The sequence below is a fragment of the Oncorhynchus masou genome, chromosome 21 (genome assembly GCF_036934945.1).
Source record: "Oncorhynchus masou masou isolate Uvic2021 chromosome 21, UVic_Omas_1.1, whole genome shotgun sequence".
NCBI classification, from domain to species: domain Eukaryota; kingdom Metazoa; phylum Chordata; class Actinopteri; order Salmoniformes; family Salmonidae; genus Oncorhynchus; species Oncorhynchus masou.
Window position 1 is genome coordinate 33,231,671 of NC_088232.1, and position 26,126 is coordinate 33,257,796.

Below are 26,126 nucleotides of genomic sequence, written 5' to 3' on the forward strand. Positions count from 1 at the left end.
CTTCTTGTTACTACTGGCTGTAATCTAGAATGATGAAAACACTTAGTTCAGGAATGTTACTAACATCTCACTCACTCACATATATAGTTACAGCAGGTCAAGGGTAGGAGAGTCAGACACACACACACATGCAACAATATCACTCACACTTACTTCCTGGAATTGGAGTAGTTGGTTCTGTGGGTCGGGCGGATGGGGCACCAGCATCCTCCTCATGGTGGCTGCAGAAGCTGGGGTCATTGGAATTCAGTCTTAAGCGAGATTGCTGTTAGCCTGGTTGCCATCTCTGTTCAGCTATTACATTACACTCCTTGCCACTCCTGTCATTTGCCAATGGATATGCAGAATAGGAACACTCCATTCCAGCTAAACAATGGACATATAGCAATAGGCAAAAATACACATTTTCATACACGTCTAAAATCTATGAATAAAAAATGTGAGAACAGTAATATTTTACACACACATGAACATACCCATAAGCAATGATTTCTGATTTTTAAAAACACAAATGTCAAAAACGTGTGGATATAGAGTTTCAGAATTAAACTCTTCAAATATACAGTGGATATACACTGAGCGTACAAAACATTAGGAACAGCTGCTCTTTTCATGACATAGACTGACCGGGTGAATCGAAATGAAAGCTATGATCCATTATTGATGTCCCTTGTTAAATCCACTTCAATCAGTGTAGATGAAGGAGAGGAGAAAGGTAAATAACTATTTTTTTATGTATTAATTATCAAAATAAAGTATAAATCATTTCAAATTCCTTATCTTTTTTTATTTTTATTTTTTACAGCCAGGGTAACACTCCAACACTCAGACATCATTTACAAACGAAGCATGTGTGTTTAGTGAGTCCTCCAGATCAAAGGCAATGGGGATGACCATGGATGTTCTCTTGATAAGTGTGTGAATTGGATAATTTTCCTGTCCTGCTAAGCATTCAAAATGTCACTTTTGGGTGACAGGGAAAATGTATGGAGTAAAAAGTACATAATTTTCTTTACGAATGTAGTGAAGTAAAAGTAAAAGTTGTTCAAAAATAAAGTACAGATACCCGAAAAAAAACAACTTAGTACTTAGTAAAACAAAAGTAGTACTTTAAAGTACTTTACACCACTGAACATGGGCCAGCATCCCTGTGGAACGCTCTCAACACCTTGCAGAGTCCATGAATAGACTTATGTTATCAGTAGGTCCTATGAGTGTAGTCTGGCCCAGGGGTGCAAAGGTGAACGGCAAGGCACTGGAGTGATGAACTGCCCTTGCCATCTCCCCACGGGGACTCTCTGCCACTATTACGGGGGCGGAGAGTTTCTCTCTCTCTCCAAAGACTGGAGTTGAAAAGCTGGGCAGATTAAAGTTCCAGTGTTGTATCGCAAATGTAATTATCTTTGTAAGGGTGTGTGGATGAAAGCTCCTGATTCAGCTGATCTTTTCCTCAAACTCATTCTAGACTGCCAAAGGTTTGTGGTGAACACCATCATTTAGGTAAACAGTGACTGATTGGACAGTTAACCAATACTGAAACAAACAATACCTTTGGTTGTCTTGTACCCTTAACAAACATAATGTTATGAAGTTGAGTCCTGCTGTTGCCTAATCTTGTACATCGTAGGTAGTTAATCATTAGTTGATCGTTAGCACAGTACACATCCATCCACAGTGTGTGTGTGTTCTCAAATACATCTTACAATGAGAGGAAGGAAGTGAGTTGAACATGTACTCTTCACTAACCATGCATGGACAAACATGATCATGATCTTCAAGGGGCAACCAATATATGTTGCAAGAAGTTCACATGACTTTCTACAGCAGGGTTCCCCTACTGGCAGCCCACATTTGGCCTGTGCTTGGTTTTATTCCCCACTACATTTTTTGAGCTAAATTAATATACGTTGTATTTTTATTGTTGGATATCAACTGTAAAAACACCAGGAAATCAGCTCAAGTGACTTAAATTTTGGAACTCTGTTCAAGTATTCCCACGCGTAATAGAGCCACTTGACCATACACAAAATTAATCCATGTTAGAAATGATTGTTTGTCAAACATTATATCTGTTTGTGCTTCTTGTTATCAATTTGTAATGATGTTTTCCCGCTCTCCGGCCATCCGAGGCTGAATCTAGGTGATGATCCTTGTTGAACAGGTAGATAATGACGTCTAAGTGTTTGCTTGTTACAATTTACAAAACAAGTGTGTATAGTCCTGCCAATGGAGATATAAGTCTGGTACAAAAGTCAAGGACTACATCATATATTAGATATATTAGAAACCAGAATGGTTGACATTTAATTTTTTTAGCAGTTCACAAATTGCCGCTTCTGCCTCCCAATTATGTCATTCTGCTTTGCCCAAAAGCGCAAAATTGCCCAAAACCTGTTCTCTTTAACTCCTTATTTATTTTTCTGCATTATTTTTGTCCTACCACTGCATATATTGATATTTTCTTCCAGCTACTAAAACGTCATCGTCATTGAATGGACGTTCCGTTATTTGCCAGCAGATGGCACACAATTACACATAATGTAATTACAAAGGACAATAACATTATGACACATTGTGTCCAGTGACTAACGGACGTTGTCCGTTAATTAAACTCAGCTCACTCTTTTTACCTATTTTGAATTCTAAAATCATTCGTTGCATTATGTATTATCTTGACTTTCATGCAGGAATTCAATCTTCAGTGAGATTGCTGTTAACCTGGTTTCCATCTCTGTTCAGCTATTACATTCCACTCCTTGCCACCCCTGTCATTTGCAAATGTATATGCAGGAAACGAACCTTCTATTCCAGATAAACAATGGATATATAGCAATTAGCAACAAAAAAAAACACATTTGCTTACATATCTATTGGCCAACGTGCAATAATTGGAAAACAAAATTGATGATATACGATTAAAAACTGTAATATCTTATGTTTCAGAGTCGTGGTTGAGCAACGACACATATAATATAGAGCTGACAGGATTTTTCCATGCGTCAGCAGAACAGAGAAGCTACATCTGGTAAGACAAGGGGCAGTGGTGTGTCTATTTGTCAAAAACAGCTGGTGCGCAATGTCTAATATTAAAGAGGTCTCAAAGTATTGCTCACCTGAGGTAGAGTACCATATGATAAGCTGTAGACCACACTATCTACAAAGAGAGTCATCATCTATATTATTCGTCGTATACGTCTATTTACCACCACAAACCGATGCTGGCACTAAGACCGCACTCAACAAGCTGTATAAGGCCATAAGGAAAAGAGAAAATGCTCATCCAGAAGTGGCACTCCGAGTGGTCGCTGACTTTAATGCAGGAACACTTAAATCTGTCTTCTCTCATTTCTACCAGCATGTCACGTGCAACCAAAGGAGAAAAAAACTCTAGACCACCTTAACTCCACACGCAGAGACGCATACAAAGCTCTCTCTCGCCCTCCATTTGGCAAATCTGACCATAATTCTTACAAGCAAAAAGCAGGAAGTATTATTGACTCGCTCAATATGGAAGTGGTCAGATGATGCGGATGCTACCCTACAGGATTGTTTTGCTAGCACAGACTGGAATATGTTCCGGGATTCATCCAATGGCAATGAGGATTATACCACCTCAGTCATCAGCTTCATCAATAAGTGCATCGATGACGTCATCCCCACAGTGACCGTACGTACATATCCCAACTAGAAGCCATAGATTACAGGCGACATCCACATTGAGCTAAAGGCTAGAGCTGCCGTTTTCAAGGAGCGGGACACTGATCCAGACTCTTATAAGAAATCCCACTATGCTCTCAGACGAACAATAGAACAGAAAAAGCGTCAATACAGAATTAAGATTGAGTCATACTACACCGGCTCTGATGCTCGTCAGATGTGGCAGGGCTTGAAGACTATTACGGACTACAAAGAGAAACCCAGCCGTGAGCTGCCCAGTGACGCGAACCTACCAGACGAGCTGAATGCCTTTTATGCTCGCTTCGAGGTAAGCAACACTGAAGCATGCATGAGAGCACCAGCTGTTCCGGACGACTGTGTGATAACGTTCTCGGTAGCCGATGTGAGCAAGACCTTTAAACCTTTCAACATTCACAAAAGCCAGAAGGGCCAAACGGATTACCAGGACATGTACTCAAAGCATGCGTGGACCAACTGGCAAGTGTCTTCACTGACATTTTCAACCTCTCCCTGACCGAGTCTGTAATACCTAAATGTTTCAAGCAAACCACCATAGTCCCTGTGCCCAAGGAAGCGAAGGTAACCTTCCTAAATGATTACCGCCCCGTAGCACTCACATCGGTAGCCATGACATTCTTTGAAAGGCTGGTCAAGGCTCACATCAACAGCATCATCCCGGATACCCTAGACCCACTCCAATTCGCATACTGCCACAACAGATCCACAGATGACGCAATTTCAATCGCACTTCACACTGCCCTTTCCGACCTGGACAAAAGGAACACCTATGTGAGAATGCTGTTCATTGACTACAGCTCAACGTTCAACACCATAGTGCCCACAAAGCTCACCACTAAGCTAAAGACCCTGGGATTAAACACCTCCCTCTGCAACTGGATCCTGAACTTCCTGATGGGCCGCTCCCAGGTGGTAAGGGTAGGCAACAACACGTCTGCCACGCTGATCCTCAACACTGGGGCCCCTCAGTGGTGCATGCTTAGTCCCGGTTCACCCACGACTGCATAGCCAAACACGACTCCAACACCATCATAAAGTGTGCTGACGACACAACAGTGGTAGGCCTGATTACCGACAATGATGTGAGATGGTCAAAGACCTGGCCGTGTGGTGCCAGGACAACAACCTCTCCCTCAATGTGAGCAAGACAAAGGAGCTGATCATGGACTACAGGAAAAGACGGGCCGAACAGGCCCCCATTATTAACATCAACAGGGCTGTAGTGGAGCGGGTCGAGCTTTTCAAGTTCCTTGGAACATCAACAACGAACGATCATGGTCCAAACACACCAAAACAGTTGTGAAGTGGACACAACAACACCTTTTGCTCTTTCAGGAGACTGAAAAGATTTGGCATGGGTAAGGTGCTACAGAGGGTAGTGCGTACGGCCCAGTACGTCACTGAGGCCAAGCTTCCTCCATTCAGGAACTATATACTAGGCAGTTTCAGAGGAAAGCCCAAAATATTGTCAAAGACTCCAGTCACCCAAGTCATAGACTGTTCTCTCTGCTACCGCATGGCAGCTTCTATCCCCAAGCCATAAGCCCCCCCCCCCACCACCACACACACACACACACACATTTGTTTTTACACTACTGCTACTTGCTGTTTATTATCTAAGTGACTACTTTACCCCTACCAACATGTACAAATTACCTCGACTAACCTGTATCTCCGCACAATGACTCGGTACCAGTACCCCTGTATATAGCCTCATTATTGTTATTTTATTGTGTTACTTTGATAATTTTTTACTTTAGTTTATTTCGTAAATATTTTCTTAACCTCTTACATCTATGGGGGCGCTATTTCATTATTGGATAAAAAAAAGTGCCCGTTTTAAGCGCAATATTTTGTGCATATAATTGACAGCTTTGGAAAGAGAACACTCTGACGTTTCCAAAACTGCAAAGATATTGTCTGTGAGTGCCCGAGAACTGATGCTACAGGCAAAACCAAGATGAAACTTCAAACAGGAAATGAGCAGGATTTTTGAGGCTCTGTTTTCATTGTCTCCTAATATGGCTGTGAATGCGCAAGGAATGAGCCTGCCCGATCTATCGTTTCCCCAAGGTGTCTGCAGCATTGTGATGTATTTGTAGGCATATCATTGGAAGATTGACCATAAGAGACTACATTTGCTAGGGGTCCGCCCGGTGTCCTCCGTCGAAATTGGTGCGTCATCTTCAACTGCACATCTTTTCCCAAGCGATTCACAGGAGAAAGTAGACATCCACGAACGATATATCAATGTTTGGTGTGTCTCCCAGGTGGCTTGTGGCAAACTTTAAACGACACTTTTTATGGATATCTTTAAGAAATGGCTTTCTTCTTGCCACTCTTCCATAAAGGCCAGATTTGTGCAATATATGACTGATTGTTGTCCTATGGACAGAGTCTCCCACCTCAGCTGTAGATCTCTGCAGTTCATCCAGAGTGATCATGGGCCTCTTGGCTGCATCTCTGATCAGTCTTCTCCTTGTATGAGCTGAAAGTTTAGAGGGACGGCCAGGTCTTGGTAGATTTGCAGTGGTCTGATACTCCTTCCATTTCAATATTATCGCTTGCACAGTGCTCCTTGGGATGTTTAAAGCTTGGGAAATCTTTTGTATCCAAATCCGGCTTTAAACTTCTTCACAACAGTATCTCGGACCTGCCTGGTGTGTTCCTTGTTCTTCATGATGCTCTCTGCGCTTTTAACGGACCTCTGAGACTATCACAGTGCAGGTGCATTTATACAGAGACTTGATTACACACAGGTGGATTGTATTTATCATCATTAGTCATTTAGGTCAACATTGGATCATTCAGAGATCCTCACTGAACTTCTGGAGAGAGTTTGCTGCACTGAAAGTAAAGGGGCTGAATAATTTTGCACGCCCAATTTTTCAGTTTTTGATTTGTTAAAAAAGTTTGAAATATCCAATAAATGTCGCTCCACTTCATGATTATGTCCCATTTGTTGTTGATTCTTGTGGCAAAAGGTCGCAAAGTTCAAGGGGGCCGAATACTTTCGCAAGGCGCTGTATATCTCAATAGAAAATGAGTCAAATAAAAGTGAGTCACCCAAAAAAAATACTTGAGTAAAAGTCATTAAAGTATTTGGTTTTAAATATACTTAAGTATCCAAAGTTAATGTAATTGCTCAAATATACTTAAGTATCAAAATAAATTATAAATAATATCAAATTCCTTATATTACTCAAACCAGACGTCAACATTTTCTTGTTTATTTTATTTACAGATAGCCAGGGGCACACTCCAACATTCAGACATAATTTACAAATGAAGCATATGTGTTTAGTGAGTCCTCCAGCTCAAAAGCGGTAGGGATGACCAGGGATGTTTGGCCCTGTCCGGGAGTGTCCTCGGATGGGGCCACAGTGTCTCCTGACCCCTACTGTCTCAGCCTCCAGTATTTATGCTGCAGTAGTTTATGTGTCGGGGGGCTAGGGTCAGTTTGTTATATCTGGAGTACTTATCCTGTCATATTCGGTGTCCTGTGTGAATTTAAGTGTGCTCTCTCTAATTCTCTCTTTCTCTCTTTCTTTCTCTCTCTCAGAGGACCTGAGCCCTAGGACCATGCCTCAGGACTACCTGACATGATGACTCCTTGCTGTCCCCAGTCCACCTGGCCGTGCTGCTGCTCCAGTTTCAACTGTTCTGCCTTTTTATTATTGGACCATGCTGTTCATTTATGAACATTTGAACATCTTGGCCATGTTCTGTTATAATCTCTACCCGGCACAGCCAGAAGAGGACTGGCCACCCCACATAGCCTGGTTACTCTCTAGGTTTCTTCCTAGGTTTTGGCCTTTCTAGGGAGTATTTCCTAGCCACCGTGCTTCTACACCTGCATTGCTTGCTGTTTGGGGTTTTAGGCTGGGTTTCTGTACAGCACTTTGAGATATCAGCTGATGTACGAAGGGCTATATAAATAAATTTGATTTGATTTGATTTGGATGTTCTCTTTATAAGTGTGTGAATTTGATCATTTTCCTGTCCTGCTAAGATAAGGGAAAATGTATGGAGTAAAAACTACATTATTTTCTTTAGGAATGTAGTGAAGTAAAAGTAAACTTTTTCACAAATATAAATAGTTACGTAAAGTACCGATACCCCAAAAAACAACTAGTACTTTTAAAGTATTTTACTTAAGTACTTTACGCCACTGAACATGGGCCGGCATTCCTGTGGAACGCTTTCAACAACTTGCAGAGTTCATAACGTGACAAATTGATGCTGTTCTGAGAGCAAAAGGGGTGCAAATCAATATTAGGAAGGTGTTCCTAATGGTTTGTTGACTCAGTGTACATGTACACATGTACAGTATCAGTATAAATATATCTAAATGCAGAGAGATGAATGGTGCAAATGCAGTATAGTGCAGTTATTTTGTGTACATGCGTTACATATTTGCAGTCATGTATTGCATTTATGGTTTTAGATATCCTACTCTTTCAAGTCATTGGTCTTTTTTAGCCTCTCAGATAGTGATCTTAGTGATCCACACCCTTCAGGTTCATGTACCTAATGTATACATTCACTGGTCATGAGATTGATCCATGGAATTTAAAGTGATTCCACTACGATTAATTAAGGGCCTCTGCTATTATTCCACAATTACTAGTATGTTCTGAGTTTGCAACACAAGCGTTGGAAAATGAAATGAAAATCCTCTGAAATGTGTGTCTTGTGCAGTTAAAGCTGGCAGTTGTATATAATTAAAGGACAGTGAATGAAATCCAGTTTGTGAAACTTTAATGATGAGCTACTCACACCGTCTTCTACACAGGCGCCTTAGTCATCTGAACTCTGCTGTAAATATTTCATAGCCACAAGTCTGTCATAGCCTCTTTCTTACAACACAACAATAACGTAACTCACATGTATAGTCCCCTCCAATGTCCTGAGAGCTGGACATACCATCTCTCAATATTGGGGTGTACATGCTCTTTAAAATACAATTGGGTTAGGGTTAAGCCTCACCTGTCACCTGTCAATTAGCAGGGATTAAATTGTTCTACTTTGTGCAAAGTGAATGAAATCCAGAGGGCTGTAAATAAAGCTTATCAAGAGATCACATGACTACCAACATCTACATGGGCCAGGGGATCATATTACATGAGAGAGAGAGAGAGAGAGAGAGAGAGAGAGAGAGAGAGAGAGAGAGAGAGAGAGAGAGAGAGAGAGAGACTCCCTATAAAGTAGAGACAACACAACCAACTTTCCTCTTGAGATTTGGGGAAATGACACAGTAACAGATATGTCTCGTCAAATTCATCAAAGGGATACTGATTTTATTGGCAGGTAAGTGCAATTTATTTGACTTACTCTGAAACAACCTTTGATGAGTAAAATGAATAAGTTAGTTTGAACAAGGATATTTTTATGAGGTGTCTATCCATAGAATGATTTTACATTCCTTTAAAATGAGAAAGATGTATTGATCAAGACCTTTGTTATTACACAAGTAAGGGCCATTCCTTTTTACATTGTTGTAATAATATAAATAACGAAATGCTCAACTCCATTACGAAGCAATTATCACATATTAATATAATGGTGATACCACAGGAAATACACAGTTAATTCACTGGTGGAGTTAGTTATTGAAATTATATTGTTTTGCAATTCTTTCCTCCACAAGGTGATACTATAGAAGCCACTGACAACTAAATCAAATCAAATCCAATTTTATTGGCCACATACACATGGTTAGCAGATGTTATTGCGAGTGTAGCGAAATGCTTATGCTTCAAGATCCGACAGTGCAGCAGTATCTAGCAGGTAATATCTAACAATTGCACCACAAAACCTAATATCTAATCAATTCCACAACAAACTCTAATACACACAATCTAGTAAAGGAATGGGATGAGAACATTTAAGTATAAAATATATGGATGAGCAGTGACAGATCGGCTAAGATGCAATAGATAGTAAAGAATAGATAGTGAAGGAAACAGTATACAGTTAATACATACTGTTGAAGTCGCAAGTTTACATACACTTAGGTTGGAGTCATTAAAACTTGTTTATCAACCACTCCACAAAATTCTTGTTAACAAACTATAGTTTTTGCAAGTCGGTCAGGACATCTACTTTGTGCAGGACACAAGTCATTTTTCCAACAATTGTTTACAGACAGATTATTTAATTTATAATTCACTGTATCACAATTCCAGTGGGTCAGAAGTTGACATACACTTAGTTGACTGTGCCATTAAACAGCTTGGACAATTCCAGAAAATGATGCCATGGCTTGAGAAACTTCTGATTGGCTAATTGACATTATTTGAGTCAGGAGGTGTACCTGTGGATGTATTTCAAGGCATACCTTCAAACTCAGTGCCTCTTTGCTTGACATCATGGAAAATCAAAAGAAATCAGCCAAGCCCTCAGAAAAAAATTGTAGATCTCCACAAGTCTGGTTCATCCTTGGGAGCAATTTCCAAAAGCCTGAAGATACCACAACGTACTTTGGTGTGCGAAAACTGCAAATCAATCCCAGAACAACAGCAAAGGACCTTGTGAAGATGCTGGAGGAAACAGGTCCAAAATAATCTATATCCATAGTAAAACTAGTCCTATATCGACATAACCTGAAAGGCCGCTCAGCAAGGAAGAAGCCACTGCTCCAAAGCCGGCATAAAAAAGACAGACTACGGTTTGCAACTGCACATGGGGACAAAAATTTTACTTTTTGGAGAAATGTCCTCTGGTCTGATGAAACAAAAATGGAACTGTTTGGCCATAATGACCATCGTTATGTTTGGAGGAAAAAGGAGGATGCTTGCAAGCCGAAGAACACCATCCCAACCGTGAAGCACGGGTGTGGCAGCATCATGTTGTGGGGGTGCTTTGCTGCAGGAGGGACTGGTGCACTTCACAGAATAGATGGTATTATCAGGCAGGAAAATTATGTGGATATATTGAAGCAACATCTCAAAGCCCTGACCTCAATCCTATGGAAACTTTGTAGGCAGTACTGAAAAAGCGTGTGCGAGCAAGGAGGCCTACAAACCTGACTCAGTTACACCAGCTCTGACAGGAGGAATGGGCCAACATTCACCCAACTTATTGTGGGAAGCTTGTGGAAGGCTACCAGAAACTTTGACCTAAGTTAAACAATTTAAAGGCAATGCTACCAAATACTAATTGAGTGTATGTTAACTTCTGACCCACTGGGAATGTGATGAAAGAACTAAAGGCTGAAATAAATCATTCTCTACTATTATTCTGACATTTCACATTCTTTTTTCAATTTAAAGTTTTATTAAGTTTTCTTGTTTTTCAATCAACCAACAAAACATATTCCACATTCACAGATGTGACAGGCTTAAAAAAAAATATATTAAAAAAAATATATATATAATAGTACATTTGAAAAAATAAAAATACTATTAAAATGAAAGAAAGTCAAATAAAAACACTTATTTTTCTTAATCTATTTATTTTCTTTGGTGCATATATACATACCGTATATATATATATACATATGTATGTATGTGTATATATGTATATATATATATGTGTATACATATATACACATACATACATACATACATACATACATACATACATACATACATACATACATACATACATACATACATACATACATACATACATACATACATATATACAGTATATATATATGCACCAAGGAAAATAAATAGATTAAGAAAAATAAGTGTTTTTATTTGACTTTCTTTCATTTTAATAGTATTTTTATATACATACATACATACATACATACATACATACATACATACATACATACATACATACATACATACATACATACATACATACATACATACATACATACATACATACATACATACATACATACATACACACACACACACACACACACACACACACACACACACACACACACACACACACACACACACACACACACACACACACACACACACACACACACACACACACACACACACACACACACACACACACACACACATACATACATACATACATACATACGCACACATACTCAAAAACAAAATTAAAATAAAAACACAAAGAAAACATATATAACACTTGCAGCAGCACTATCAAGTTTCTTATCAGCTATTTCTAGCATTCACTGAGACGACGGGCCAATAATTTGTTTTTAGGTTTTACAGTACCTTACACAACATGTATCTGCACATTTCCCTAGTCACCCCGTTCACTCTGTCCAGTTTGAAAAATAGTTGAGTAGTGGAGACCAGAGTCTATTAAACTTGGGCTGTCTCTTGTGGAGGTCATACGTGAGCTTTTCAAAAGGGAGAAAGTCAACAATCTGGTCAATCCACATTTTAAATGTAGGAGGGGTATTAGAGGCCCACAATAGAATAATACATTTCTTAGCAAAGTATGTAATAGTCATAAGCAAATTTTCTCTGTCAGGATCAAGAACAAAGTCCTGCTGGGCATTAAGAAGATAGATACACGGGGTCATATCAAACTGTACCTCTAGTATTTTCTGTGCAGCAGTATGTATAGATTGCCAGAATCTGGCAATCTCTCTACAGCTCCAAAATACATGCATATAGGTTCCACTTTCAGAGGTACATCTTTTACAATTAGGAGACATATCTGTTTTCATTCTATGGAGTCTCAAAGGAGTATAATAAAATTTGTACAAAAATTTGTAATTAGATTCTTTCATTTTTACATTGGTAGAGGAGCAGTATACCCTGTCGCAAACCTCCGCCCATAACTCATCACTGATAGTCAGACCAAGGTCCTTTTCCCAGATTATTTTCAAAGGAGTAAAGGAGGAGCCTCCTTTCTCAGAAAGGAGTCTATAGATGTAAGATATTTTGCCTTTAATGGATTGTGCTGTGACAAGGAGGGTTTCAACTTCATTCAACTGTTCTAAACCTCCTCTTGGAGGTAAATTAGGAAATTACATGGCTAATTTGAAGATATTTAAAAAAAAATTGGATCTTGGCACATCGAATTCACTGCAGAGCTCTTGAAATGATTTCAGTGTAGTGGTTTTCTGATGAAATAGGTCTGAAAAGGTCCTGATTCCTAGAGTATGCCAAAGATTAAAGTTGGCATCCCTCAGGGCTTTTGGCAAGTCTGGGTTGCCTACTACAGGCGAGTGAGAACATATTTGGGCGGAAATGCCCAGGTATTTCTTACAGTCCCTCCACGCTAGTAGGGTGCTGTAAATCACAAAGGTTTTGGCTATGTTGCCCACTTCACTAAAGTTATTAATGAATATAATTGAGCTTACGGGCAATGAACCACAGGATTGGGCTTATATCTGAATCCACGTTGACTCTTGTCTGTTTGTGATCCATGTTAGCATGTTGCGGATTTGGGCAGACCAGTAGTACAATTGAAGGGAGGGAAGGGCAAGACCACCCTTAGATTCAAGTTTCGATAGAGTGGAAAACTTGATCCTAGGTTTTTTATTGCCCCATATAAATTTGGTGATGCTTTGGTTAGTTGTTTTGAAGAAGGAAACTGGGAGATAGCATGGGAGCATCTGAAATAAGTAGTTCAGTCTAAGGAGGACGTTCATACGCATGACATTAATTCTTCCTACTGAGCTAATTGGGAGGGAGATCCAGGTTTGGAGATCCTTCTTGATTCGATCCAGGAGTGGAAGATAATTTTCCTTAAAAAGGCTATTCAGATCTGGTGTTATGAAGATCCCGAGGTATTGAAACCCCTGTGTTTTCCATTGGAAAGGACATAGTGTCTTCATAGAACTGGTGAGTGTAATATTGAGAGGGCAGACAGTGGATTTGTTCAAATTGATCTTATAACCTGAAAACTTGCCATACTGAGCAATTGTGTCTAAAATGAGAGGGAGGGATTTCTCAGGGTTGGATATGTAGAGCAACACATCATCCGCGTAAAGCGAAATCTTGTGCTGCAGGCCGCCTGCAGAAACACCCATAATACTTGGATTGCTCCTTATCAGCTCTGCCAGAGGCTCCGCCCCCAACAAGTAGAGCAGGGGGGACAGCGAGCACCCTTGTCTTATGCCCCGTTCCAGAGGGAATCTGTCAGAGTTCAGTCCATTAGTAGTCACCATGGCATTTGGATGAGAGTATAGTGATTTGATCCATTTAATGAAATTTGGGCCCATATTGAACTTTTCTAAGACTGAAAACAGAAAGCTCCACTCCATCCTGTCAAACGCCTTCTCAGCATCCAGTGAAGCCAGCAGGACAGGGGTCTTCTGTGCGTTTACTTGATCAATAATATCAAAAAGACGGCGAATGTTATCAGAAGAGTATCTGTCTCTAATAAATCCAGTTTGGTCCGCTTTTATTATTTTGGGAAGAAGAGTGTTTAGTCTTTTGGCGAGCAATTTGGTAATTATTTTATAGTCGAAATCCAACAAGCTTATGGGCCGGAAGGACGAGCAGGATAGGGGGTCCTTGTCCTTTTTTAGCAACACTGTAATGCAGGCTGTTTGCATTGAGTCTGGGGAAACTCCGTTTTGGCAAAAATCCTCCAGCATTGGCATGAAGATAGGGCGGAGCTGGGGCCAAAAAGCTTTGTAGAACTCTCTGGGGAATCCATCTGGGCCTGGGGACTTATTAGGTGGCATGGAGGTAATTGCCTCCAGGATCTCCTCAGGAGTGAAAGGGGAGTTGAGATCTTCTTGGTCGGTCTCTGATAGTTTAGGTAGCGAGATTCCCTCTAGGAAAGAGTGGAGTTCTGCCTCCGTGTGTTTTCTCTCAGAAGTGTATAGTTTACAGTAAAAATCATGAAAAGTTAAATTGATACTTTTTGGGTCGTATGTGTCCTCGTCCTCTGCTGTTCGGACAGCCATGATTGTACGCTCTGACTGCTCCTTTTTTAATTGGTAAGCAAGCAATCTACTGGGCCTATTGCTATACTCATGGTATTTCTGTTTAGTAAAGAAAACCTTTTTTTTATCTCCCGAGTGTAGTCCAAATTCAGTTTGGCTTTGGCTGCTTTAAGATGACTCCAGGAGGTGCTGTCTGGGGATTGTTTATGTATTCTTTCACAGCATTCCATCTCCCTCTGAAGATCTAGCCTGTGTGCTTCCATTGCTTTTTTCTTAGAGGAAGCATATGCGATTAGATGGCCTCTTAGTGTGGCTTTAGCATCGTCCCACATTGTGGCCGGAGAAACAGGATAATCTTTGTTGTCTTGTGTGTAGTTGTCTATCCATGTAGTTACCAATGTATGGAACGCTTCGTTTGATAGCATGGAGGTGTTGAATTTCCAGCTCTTTGACCTCGGGATGTTTTTGCAGAGGTCAAAGCGGAGGTGGACAAAGGCGTGATCTGAAAGTGCTATGGGTCCGATTGTACATGTGGCTGAATTTATGAAACTCTTTGGGATAAAAATTTGCAGATCTAGGATTTGTGGTGGGGACTTGAGATGATTTGTCTAGGGTTGGGTTAAGGGTACAATTAAAATCTCCGGCCACCACGCCAAAGGAGACACAATGCTCATTGAACAGGGTTATCATTTTTGACATGAAGGCAGGAGTATCTGTGTTAGGGGCGTATATGTTTAATATAGTAATTGGTTGACCAAATAGTGACCCAGTTATCAAAATAAATCTCCCCTCCGGATCAGATATGTTTTTGTCAATTATGAATGGAACATTTTTATGGATAAGTATGGCTGTGCCTCTACTGTTTGATTTGAAAGATGAGAAATACACCTGTCCCACCCAAGCTCTGCGGAGTTTGGCATGTTCAGCATCACAGAGGTGTGTCTCTTGTAATAGCACAATGTCTGCTTTTTCCTTTTTTAGAGCACATAGTATCTTTTTCCATTTTATTGCATGCCCTAGACCATGGCAGTTCCATGTCAATAGATTGAAGGTACTAGTCATTGTCATCGAACAGTAATCGAACTTTAGTGCAAGTCATCGCTGGGTAAAAGTGGATAGTAGTTACAGCTGCGTTCACATAAAACGAAAATAAATGGTGTACATAAAATAATAATCTCTGAACACCCCAGCCGAGTTCCCAAACAACTCGACACATCCCATGGATCTATTACCCCCCCCCCCCCCCTGTTCAGTCTCAATTCTGTGTTCCGAATAAAACAAAAACCGGGAACAGTTAGCAACGCACAACGTCTCCCTCTCCCCACCAAAGAAATGCCTCATCCTTTCCACCCCGCATTGAGTAAATGACACAGTTGCCCTCGTCCAGACCACAGTAAAAGAGGGGAGGAAAATCAAATCAATAGCCCAGCCTACTTATACCTCACCCAAGGGACATAGGGAACCCCAAGTAATAATAGCAACAAAAAAACAGGGAAATAAAAGTAGGCTGAAACATTAGTAGGCCTAGGTTAGGCTATACAGCCCATCCCTCTCAGTTAAAGGAAAATAAATGTAAATTGGACGGCTATAGTGACATTTAGGGGGTGGGTCTCTGGATATCGGCTATATGTTGTCTTACCTCCTTTAGTAATGGCATTAATCGCATTTAGTCATTGGTCTGTTTCTCATTGACCAGGATCAAAAAACGGGATTCAAAAAACGTTTTGCCTCTTCGGGAGTTTTGAAGTGTCGCAAGGCTCCTTGGTGAAGAATCCTGAGCTCGTTTGGGTATTTGAATCCCCTGAAGATGCCTCGGTCAATTGAGTATTTCTTCACTCCGTCAAACTCTCTGCGCTTTCGACGTATTCCAGCTGACAGGTCCTGGTGTAAAGCGAGTTTGGCGTTTCCCACTGTGATGGTGTTGTTTTTCGCCGCCTGTAGGACTCGTTCCTTGTCGGTGAATCTCAGGAAACGTATGGTGATTGGGCACGGTGGTTGTCTGGCTGCTGGTGGGGGCCTCAGTGCTCGGTGAGCTCTTTGGGCCTGTCGGTGGACAGGTGGAGCCACTCGGGAAGTTTGTCTTGCAGGTAGCGGATCAGTGGCATGTTTCCCTCTTCTTTTTTGCCCAGATTGAATAGGACACAATTATTCCTTCGCCCCCTGTTTTCCAGTTCCTCTGTTTTCTCTTCCAGATGCTCGATTTTCTTTTTAGCATATGCTATTGTTTCCATGGCATCTGTCAATAAGTTTTCCATGGATAGGATTCGCCCCTCTGCCTCATCCAGGCACCCCGCGTTTATGGTTATCTTGTTGTTGATGTCAGGCAAAGTGTTTTCCAGGATTGTCACCTTGCCCCCTATCGCACTGAGCTGAGAGTTAATGGCATCTAATTTGGTGTTTAGTTCTGTACGTTGGGATCTCAACTCAGAAAGGATGTCTTCGACAGAGTGCGAGGTTGGCATTCGTTGTGCCTCGGGGGGGGGGGCGGGTTCTCTTGCTCCTGGCTAAAGGAGGCTTTTTCCGTCGCTAATACTCGAGTCCGGGTAAAAATGTCACCTGTAGTGTCGCCTTTTGTAGCCGCCATGACTTTTTCTTACTAAAGCTAAATGAGTTTGAACTTGGAGTGGAGGTAAGATTACGAATTGGAAACTACTTGTGCGGAGCTCTTAGTTCATGCGGCCATCTAGTTCAAGGGTCACGTGATCCCCAACATTTCACATTCTTAAAATAAAGTGGTGATCTTAACTGACCTAAGACAAGGAATGATTACTCTGAATAAATATCAGGAATTGTGAAAAACTGAGTTTAAGGTGTATGTAAACTTCCGACTTCAACCGTGTGAGATGAGTAATGCCAGATAGTAAACATTCTTGAAGTGGCATTATTAAAGTGACTAGTGTTCTATTTATTAAAGTGGCCAATGATATCAGTCTATAGGTTGGCAGCCGCCTCTCTGCGCTAGTGGTGGCTGTTAAATAATCTGATGGCCTTGAGATAGAAGCTGTTTTTCAATCTCTCTGTCCCAGCTTTGATGCACCTGTACTGACCTCGCCGTCTGGATGGAAGCGGGGTGACCAGGTAGTGGCTCGGGTGGTTATTGTCCTTGATTATCTTTTTTGCCTTCCTGCCTTCCTGTGACATCAGGTGTTGTTGGTTTCCTGGAATGCAGGTAGTTTGTGCAGACCGCACCACCCTCTGGAGAGCCCTGCGGTTGTGGGTGGTGCAGTTGCGTACCAGGCGGTGATACAGCCCAACAGGATGCTCTCAATTGTGCACCTGTAAAAGTTAGTGAGGGTTTTCGGTAACAAGCCAAATTTTTTCAACCTCTTGATTTCATCATTCCTAAATGTGTTCATTAACCAATTCAATTGAAATCACTCTGTCTTTTTCTAAAAAATTGTAAGATCCTAATTTGCATAAAATAGACAGAGACCAGTCTTATTCAAATTAGATAATAGTATTTATTCTTGGAGCGCGCTACCCATAGAAAAATGTACAACAGTTTATATATCAAATATGATGTCATTGGTTATAGAATGAATCTCCTACTCTCGACTAAGACAAAGCAGGTTCAAAAGTTTATTCCAACCCACTAGCGCACACTCCTGACACACACACTATATTAAGATTAACTTCTGAAGTCTCACCATTATCTATCATTACTTAGCAGACCGTTCCAGATACGGAAAACCTGGAGAGGCTCTCACCGTCTTATTTAATCGCCACAGAGTTATAGCTGAGTGGGTTCAAACATAAGTTAATGATCCTCTTTTGCTTACTTAAAACACACAACACATACCTCTCCAACAAAGTTGGAATGGTGTTTATTATGTTTAATTACTCCTTGTTCATGCTACATAATCTCTTCCTTATGAACTAACATTATTAATCAGATATTGTAAAACAGGGTAGAGTTGAATTAGTTATAGTTCTATTTAAATGTAGATATTGTTTAGTCATTATTCATAAAATTCCCATCACCTCTTGAGGTTGAAGAGGCACTGTTACGTCTTCTTCACCACACTCTCTGTGTGCTTGGACCATTTCAGTTTGTCGGTGATATGTACACCGAGGAACTTAAAACTTTCCACCTTCTCCACTGCTGTCCCATCGCAGGGGGTTGCTCCTTTTGCTGTTTCCTGAAGTCCACAATTTACATTTACATTTAAGTCATTTAGCAGACACTCTTATCCAGAGCGACTTACAAATCATCTCTTTTGTTTCGCTGACATTGAATGAGAGGTTATTTTCCTGACACTATACTCCCAGGACCCTCAACTCCTCCATGTAGGCTGTCTCATCGTTGTTGGTAGTCAAGCCTACCACTGTAGTGTTGTCTGCAAACTTGATGATAGAGTTGGGGGTATGCATGGCCACGCAGTCGTGGGTGAACAAGGAGTACAGGAGAGGGCTGGGAACGCACCCTTGTGGGACCCCAGTGTTGAGGATCAGCAGAGTGGAGATGTTGTTTTCTACCATCACCACCTGGGGGGCGGCCCGTCAGGAAGTCCAGGACCCAGTTGAACAGGGCGGGTTAGAGACCCAGGGTCTAAAGCTTAATGATGAGTTTGGAGGGTACTATTGTGTTGAATGCTGAGCTGTAGTCAATGAACAGCATTCTTACATAGGTATTCCTCTTGTCCAGATGGGATAGGGCAGTGTGATGGCGATTGCATCGTCCGTGGATCTATTGGGGTGGTAAGCAAATTGGAGTGGGTCTAGGGTAACAGGTAGGAAGGAGGTGATATGCTCCTTGACTAGTCTCTCAAAGCACTTCATGATGACAGAGAGCTACGGGGCGACAGTCATTTAGTTAAGTTTCCTTAGGTTTCTTGGAAACAGGAACAATCTTGAGCTACGTGGCGACAGTCATTTAGACAGTCATTTAGTTCAGTTACCTTAGGTTTCTTGGAAACAGGAACAATCTTGAAGCATGTGGGGTTGGCAGACTGGGATTGGGATTGATTGAATATGTCCATAAACACACCAGCCAGCTGGTCTGCGCATGCTCTGAGGACGAGGCTGGGGATGCTGTCTGGGACGGCAGCCTTGAGAGGGTTAACACGTTTAAATGTTTTACTCACGTCCGCCACGTAAATGCAGAAGCCGCTCACTGCAACAAAGCATGAACTACACAGGTACCAAGTCCAACAACATAAGGGTCTGCTCCATCGCCTGGATTTGGAGCATAGATACTGTATGAGGGGGATCGAGCAGCAGCAGAGACAGTACTACAGGGCACTGGGGAGACTGGGGCCTGGCTGCTGTCCCTCATAACAGAGGTCTAGAGCAAAGACTCCCTGCAGCTCCACTCTTCCTACCCTCCACAGTGCACAGACAGGGAGCTGGAGAATGGGGTGCACCAGGGCCCAGATGGCCACATATTTGGATGGGCAACCTTGATGTTTGCAGATATAAGACACAGACACATGGCCATGATCCAAACGATGGAACCCTTCAGGAAATGGAAACACATGATGTTATCATCTACATGTCAGCCAGACAACAACCAAGAGCCTAGCTGGAAGCAGTAAGATCCAAACAGCACACAGGTCATTAGGTCAGCCAGCATCAGAACACAGAGAGTATCCCTCTCACATGCATCCACACAGAGATTTAAACAGTTTAACAAAACTGGCAGACAATAGACAACCTACCCACCACTATTGGTGCTCCAAGAGATAGACTAGGACTTGTAAACTGAGTGACAGACTTGTGGCTATGCCAACCTGCATATTTGGTCAATAACGTCAGTATAATGAGAAGCAGTGCCAATGCGTGCCACATGGTGGTGTTATTACACTTTGTATCGAGGACGTAGAACAAGCCTACATACCATATTTGTGCAGTCTATGCTTCACACAGTAAACTAGCCTGCATGCATTTTTTTCATTTAAGGCTAGAAAGTAACCTATATTTTCAAATATATGTTTATATTTATACCAAATGCACTACTTTCATTTAAAAATGCATATTAATACTGTTGCAATTTCATGTTTCATGTTGTAACCATGGGCGTACCATGAGCTTGTTAGATATTATTTAGCACCATGCACGTGCACCAAATAAATGCATCCACTTCCTTGTATGGTGCCGATTGGTTTATATACATCATTGTATGTATGGTGCGTTACATTTTCCTGCTCTTTACAACATTTGCACCTGGACCAGTACTGGTTAAATTCGCACCATGCATTTAGTTTATACGAATCAATGGACCGCATTTCGGACAATGCACTTAATGTCAGAGTAATCTGTGGAGCCGAAATGGCGTCCCCTGGTCACAGTTCAAGCTGTGAAAGCTCGTGCGCAAGCCAACTAACTACTGAACGATCCAGAGGAAGTGACTGGTGATGTTGTCCACACCTTTCCGGTAGATCAGAGTAGCGTTGCAACTCGGCTGAAAAGGAGAGAGGTAGACGAAAGCGGTTTGCAAATTACTAAGAGGGGAGGGGGGAAACAGAATGTAATATATATATTTTGGGAAGATTTGTGTAAAAGATACACGGAACGTAAGTTACCGACTAACGTCTGCATTTTTTTCAATTTTGCTGAGCTTTCCACAATGCAGCATGTAGGTAGCTAAGTTAGCAAGCTAGTGTCAGCTAGCTAGCTGTTACTTGCTAAGTTGAGCTTTCTGACACTCCTCATGATCCTCTTCTGTTTCAGGGGGACAAGAAGAATTTTTATTTATTTATTGAATCAATGACCTTAGTCGCCGGGACTTTAGGAGAACGGACTCCTACGAACGAGTGTGTAGCCCAGCGTGACGTTTGATGGAATAGCTGCAGAACATTGCCTTTCTCCTCCGGTGGTGTTGATCGGAACAAGGACGAGGAGGGGACCTCGAGACACATTCACCAAGAGGAAGTAAGAAGTACCGCAGGTTTTTGGAGGGCCTATTTGACTTCCTTGCTCTATCAACAGATCACCTACCCCGCCCCTCCCGACCCTGAAGAGAATAGAAATCAATAGTATTAACATTTTGTGACAGCTACAATTAAGAAGTAACAATATACTTAGACGGCTTGTCATACAATTTACTTATCTCACATTTGAGTACACATTTGAACTTGGATGTCTCAAACTCTGAGAATTAAGTTATGAACAGCAATACTACAAGTTAGCTAATGATTTGCCACCAGGAATATTATTGTTGCCAGTTTGAGATTCCTTTCTTTGGCGTACACATTGTGAAGCATTGATAGACCCTCACATGACTCAGTTTGAGCTTCATATTTCACACCATGTCCATTTGTAATTAGTTGCCTAGTTACACCCGGTTAAGCAAATAAAGTTAACCTGCATGGTTTTGACATTAAGGAAGTTAAAAAGGAAATATTGAAGAATCCAACCACTTTTTTCATTTTGAACGGAATATTTATGCACTGTTTACATGATGGGGAAAATGCTATCGAAAATCTTTGGCAACAAGGAGATGAGAATATTGATGCTTGGACTTGATGCTGCTGGAAAGACCACCATCCTTTACAAACTGAAACTTGGACAGTCGGTCACCACAATTCCAACAGTTGGTTTCAACGTTGAGACTGTGACTTACAAAAATGTAAAATTCAATGTATGGGACGTTGGAGGCCAAGATAAGATCCGTCCCTTGTGGCGACACTACTACACGGGCACTCAAGGGTTAATCTTTGTTGTGGATTGCGCAGACAGAGATCGCATTGATGAGGCCAGGCAGGAACTCCATCGCATCATTAATGACCGTGAGATGAGGGACGCCATCATCTTGATTTTTGCCAATAAGCAAGACCTGCCCGATGCCATGAAGCCACACGAAATCCAAGAGAAACTAGGATTGACCCGCATTAGAGATAGGAATTGGTATGTTCAGCCCTCCTGTGCGACCACGGGAGACGGACTATATGAGGGGTTGACATGGCTAACATCAAATTACAAATCCTAATGATTGAGTGATTACTGTTTTAGATTAAACTACAAAAAAGTCAAATTGAGGCAAGTAACACAACTTTACTTCTCAAATAAATATATAATAAAGAGAAGTTTGATCTCCATTTATTTTTTATTACTATGATGACCCTATAACTAATTTATCTTTCTTAACTTGGTTTTCTGGCTTATAGTTTGCTTCTACTTAGCTCTTGAGAACCCAAGGTGTCTTAAAGCCGGTCCCTGTCTTGGGTTCTTAGCTGATGATATGGAGGACAGCTTGCTCCATGTGAACTACATTCCAGATGCTCTGTTTTAACGTTTAGAAACTTTTAATAATCCTTGCGATACAGTTTTGGAAACCTTTAGTTGCAAACTTTCACATAAGGGTGAAATAATCATTCAAATACAAATGATGCAGTTTGGCAAAGTTGCACCTGGCATTATTATTTTTTAAACGGCCCTCTGCCGAGGTATGAAACTTCCTCCCCGGTTAAAGTAAATTCACACTGCGGAAGCCATGTAGCGTACAGGAGGCTCCTTGTAATACGCTCCGGCATTCAACGTACTTTTGTACTACCTGAACATTTTGGAGCGCTGTACCATTCCTTCCGCAACATGGGGGCAGTGTTGCCGCATGGTTCCTTGATCTGACCAATGCTGTATGCTGGGCTCTCCAACCCTGTTCCCCGGAGAGCTACCCTCCTGTACGTTTTCGCATGGAGATGTGAGAAGCTAAAAAGGCTAGCTATGTTTTTAGTCAGGCTAACGCCAGCTAGCCAGGGTGCCAACTAGCTCCTACTAGCAAGGGAAGGCGAGTCTTCCTTGATTTCACAAAAGGAAATGACAAAAATAAAAAATAAATGCTGTCGCCCCCTTGTGAATTAGAGTTGGACCGTTGAAGATATCATTGCCCCCAAATTTGCTGCTCCCAAATTTGCACGCACGTAGATCAACAAAGTGAAGATTGTAGTAACCTTTACGTGCCATTGGAGACTTTTGAAGTGGAAATTGGAGGAAGTGTAGCCTGTTGGAGGCGGTATTCTTGAAATTACAGCCGGGCGCAACTTTCCTAAATGCTTAGAGTACGTGTATATTTTGTATTTGAAAAATATATTTTTTGCTAATATGTAAGTTAAGTTCCAAATGTTTCCAAAACTATCGCGTGCAAGGTGTATTTGAGTTTAGGCAGAGCATTAGTGCAGTGTTGGCATTGAGCCAAGTCCAATGGCTCAATGTAATGCAGTGGAATTGGAGTCATGAATAAGGGTTAGCTTCTACTCTGTAGCAAGCCTAGGGGACATTATGTGGCTTGATGAATATCAATTAAATGTGTTCATAATTCAAAGCTACAGAGATGACCAACTTTGCCTATTCTTTATCACATTTTTATATATTTTCTAATGGAGCTGGATTTGTATTTTCATTAGGGCTCAGGCTTGGTTCATGTATGCTTTAAAGATACTGTTGGATTGTGAGTAACATAAGGGTCTGATTCCTTTCAGAACTAAAGTCTGATGTTTAGTCAAGCTTGTTTGGGACAACTACAAACACCTTATATTAAACATGTTTTAAATACAAAAACCATTTAGCAAATGTAGGTATTTGTTTTAGATTTGTATTACAAAAACACTGCCAAGGTGTGATTTAAAAGTTTCGCCATTGCGTACATTTAATTGTCAACATTCTGGACATTGTTGTGACAAAATTGTCAGGAAAGACATTGACTGTGTCCGAATACCCATACTTGCATTCAAAATAGTAGGTGTTTTGTGTATGCAAAAATGTTTCATAGTCTGTGCAATGTCAAATTGTGTATGCTTTAAATGCCAGGATGTCATACTCATTTCGGGCATTTCATCTAGTAAAATTCACTGCACACTATTAAGGAAGAGAATAGTTTTTCGAGACCCACTTGTGTTTTGATAAGAGCTGATAATCAGATATGGTGATGTGCTTTACCAAAAATAAACGAATGGCAGGAATCAATACAATTTGAGCATTTAGATTATGCATTCACAGTATGGATCTAGTATGTTATTTGTTGCTTACTGTATTCGATTTTACTGAACAGTACGTTCTAAATAGTATTTAGTACGATTAGTACACAGTATGCAGTTTTAGTAAGAAACAAGACCGATTTGGGACACAGCCAGAGTGTAGTGCTTAGACTCACCATCTGGAACCCAGTTGCACAAGTGATTCCCTATAGTGGGCTATATTGTGAATTAATTGGCTTTTTTGTGTACTCGCGTTTTGATCCCAGATTGTGCTCAAGCAAACTGAAACAGGTCTCCGTTAACCCAAACATGCTTTTCAGAATGCAGCTTTTGTTCATAGGGTAACATTGATGGTTATGAAGCCAATGGACTCAATATTTCCAAAGGAATGTCATTAAGCTCTGAGCTCTCAACCTACTACCATTCATATGTCTCAGGATGCGAGACCTTTTACTAGCCTGTATCTGCAGCATGAGTACAGAAGTATAGTAACCCTACAGCAGAGTGGGCCTGTCATGCAATGGGAGAGAGCAGCTCCCTGGTGAAATGATGTTTTGGTTCAGCTCTCTTATTCCTATGTTGACTTGGAGAACCATGTACAGAACAATGTCATTGTAATGTCTAATTAAAAAAGTAATTTTAAATGTCTCATTTTCTTATTTTGATCGTAACTTGACCAAAAGTGATTTAATTGAATAAATTGCCTTCATTTTGCTGGACTCTGCTTTGGCAGCAGCTAATGGGTATCCATAATAAATACCAAGGAACACAGTTATCATAATACACAGCTTCCCAAGGACTCAATATCCATTATAAGAAAGTATGTACAAAATGCTAGAGATAGGATTGTGATTGTTCTTTGCTTATAGTTTACCACCCTTGCATTGGGGAAATTCTTATCTTCTTTATGTGAGCATTTATCCCCTTGAGGAATGATTTATAATAGAACTTGTATATGTTGAGACCTATTTTAACTGCATAACTAAAAGCTGTGGTTTAAGGTGTGGCAAGCTTAACCTTTACCAAGAATGCAATTTCCCTCCAGATGAATGGACTACTCTTTGATGTGAATTGGTCAACAATTTTTTTACATGCTTTTAATGTAATGTAATTTTCCTGTGTTTTTCAGCATTCTATTCACATTAGGTAATGACACATTCTGTTATTTTATGTGAAGAACACAATGTCTTGTTGGTGTGTTGCATTGAGACTTTTCAGTCAGTTTATATAGCTGTCCACCCTCAAAGCCTTTTGTCACTGTTCGCCACCATTGAATTGGGAAATATGTTTTTCCTTTTACCCCATATACAAAACAGGAAGTCCAAATGGTCTCCGTGGAATAACTACAGAGCCACATTGTTAGCCTGCATTGGGGGTTGACAGGCTGCATAAATGTTGGAGCAATACAGCAGTTTCTGAATTCTGTCAGCTGTGGTTCAAAACAGGCTGGAAATTAATAATCCCCCCCCCCCCCAACACCCCAATATTTGTTTAGAAGGAACATACTATGATGCATGCCGAGTGCAAAACAAAGATTAAAAAGCAATTTTAAAAAACAATATATATATATATATATAGTTTCTTGGGATAGTGTACAATATTGTTTTAAAAAAACAGACCAACATCTGCTACCAAGTTGTTGTCCTCTCCAGTAAGCAATCCAGCTGTATGCTGGTTTGTATCTTGTCTGGGGTCCTGTGAATATTGTAAACTGTCCACCA

At 40.9% G+C, this 26,126-nt stretch overlaps 1 protein-coding gene across 1 annotated transcript; it reads left to right on the plus strand.

The window, feature by feature from the left end:
* Nucleotides 1-20,852: 20,852 nt before the first annotated feature.
* LOC135508184 (ADP-ribosylation factor 6-like) lies at nt 20,853-25,049 on the plus strand. The gene is made up of 2 exons (XM_064928206.1): nt 20,853-21,006; nt 21,164-25,049. The coding sequence occupies exon 2, from the start codon at nt 21,891-21,893 to the stop codon at nt 22,419-22,421; it is 531 nt and encodes a 176-aa protein (XP_064784278.1). The 5' UTR covers nt 20,853-21,006; nt 21,164-21,890; the 3' UTR covers nt 22,422-25,049.
* Nucleotides 25,050-26,126: the final 1,077 nt, after the last annotated feature.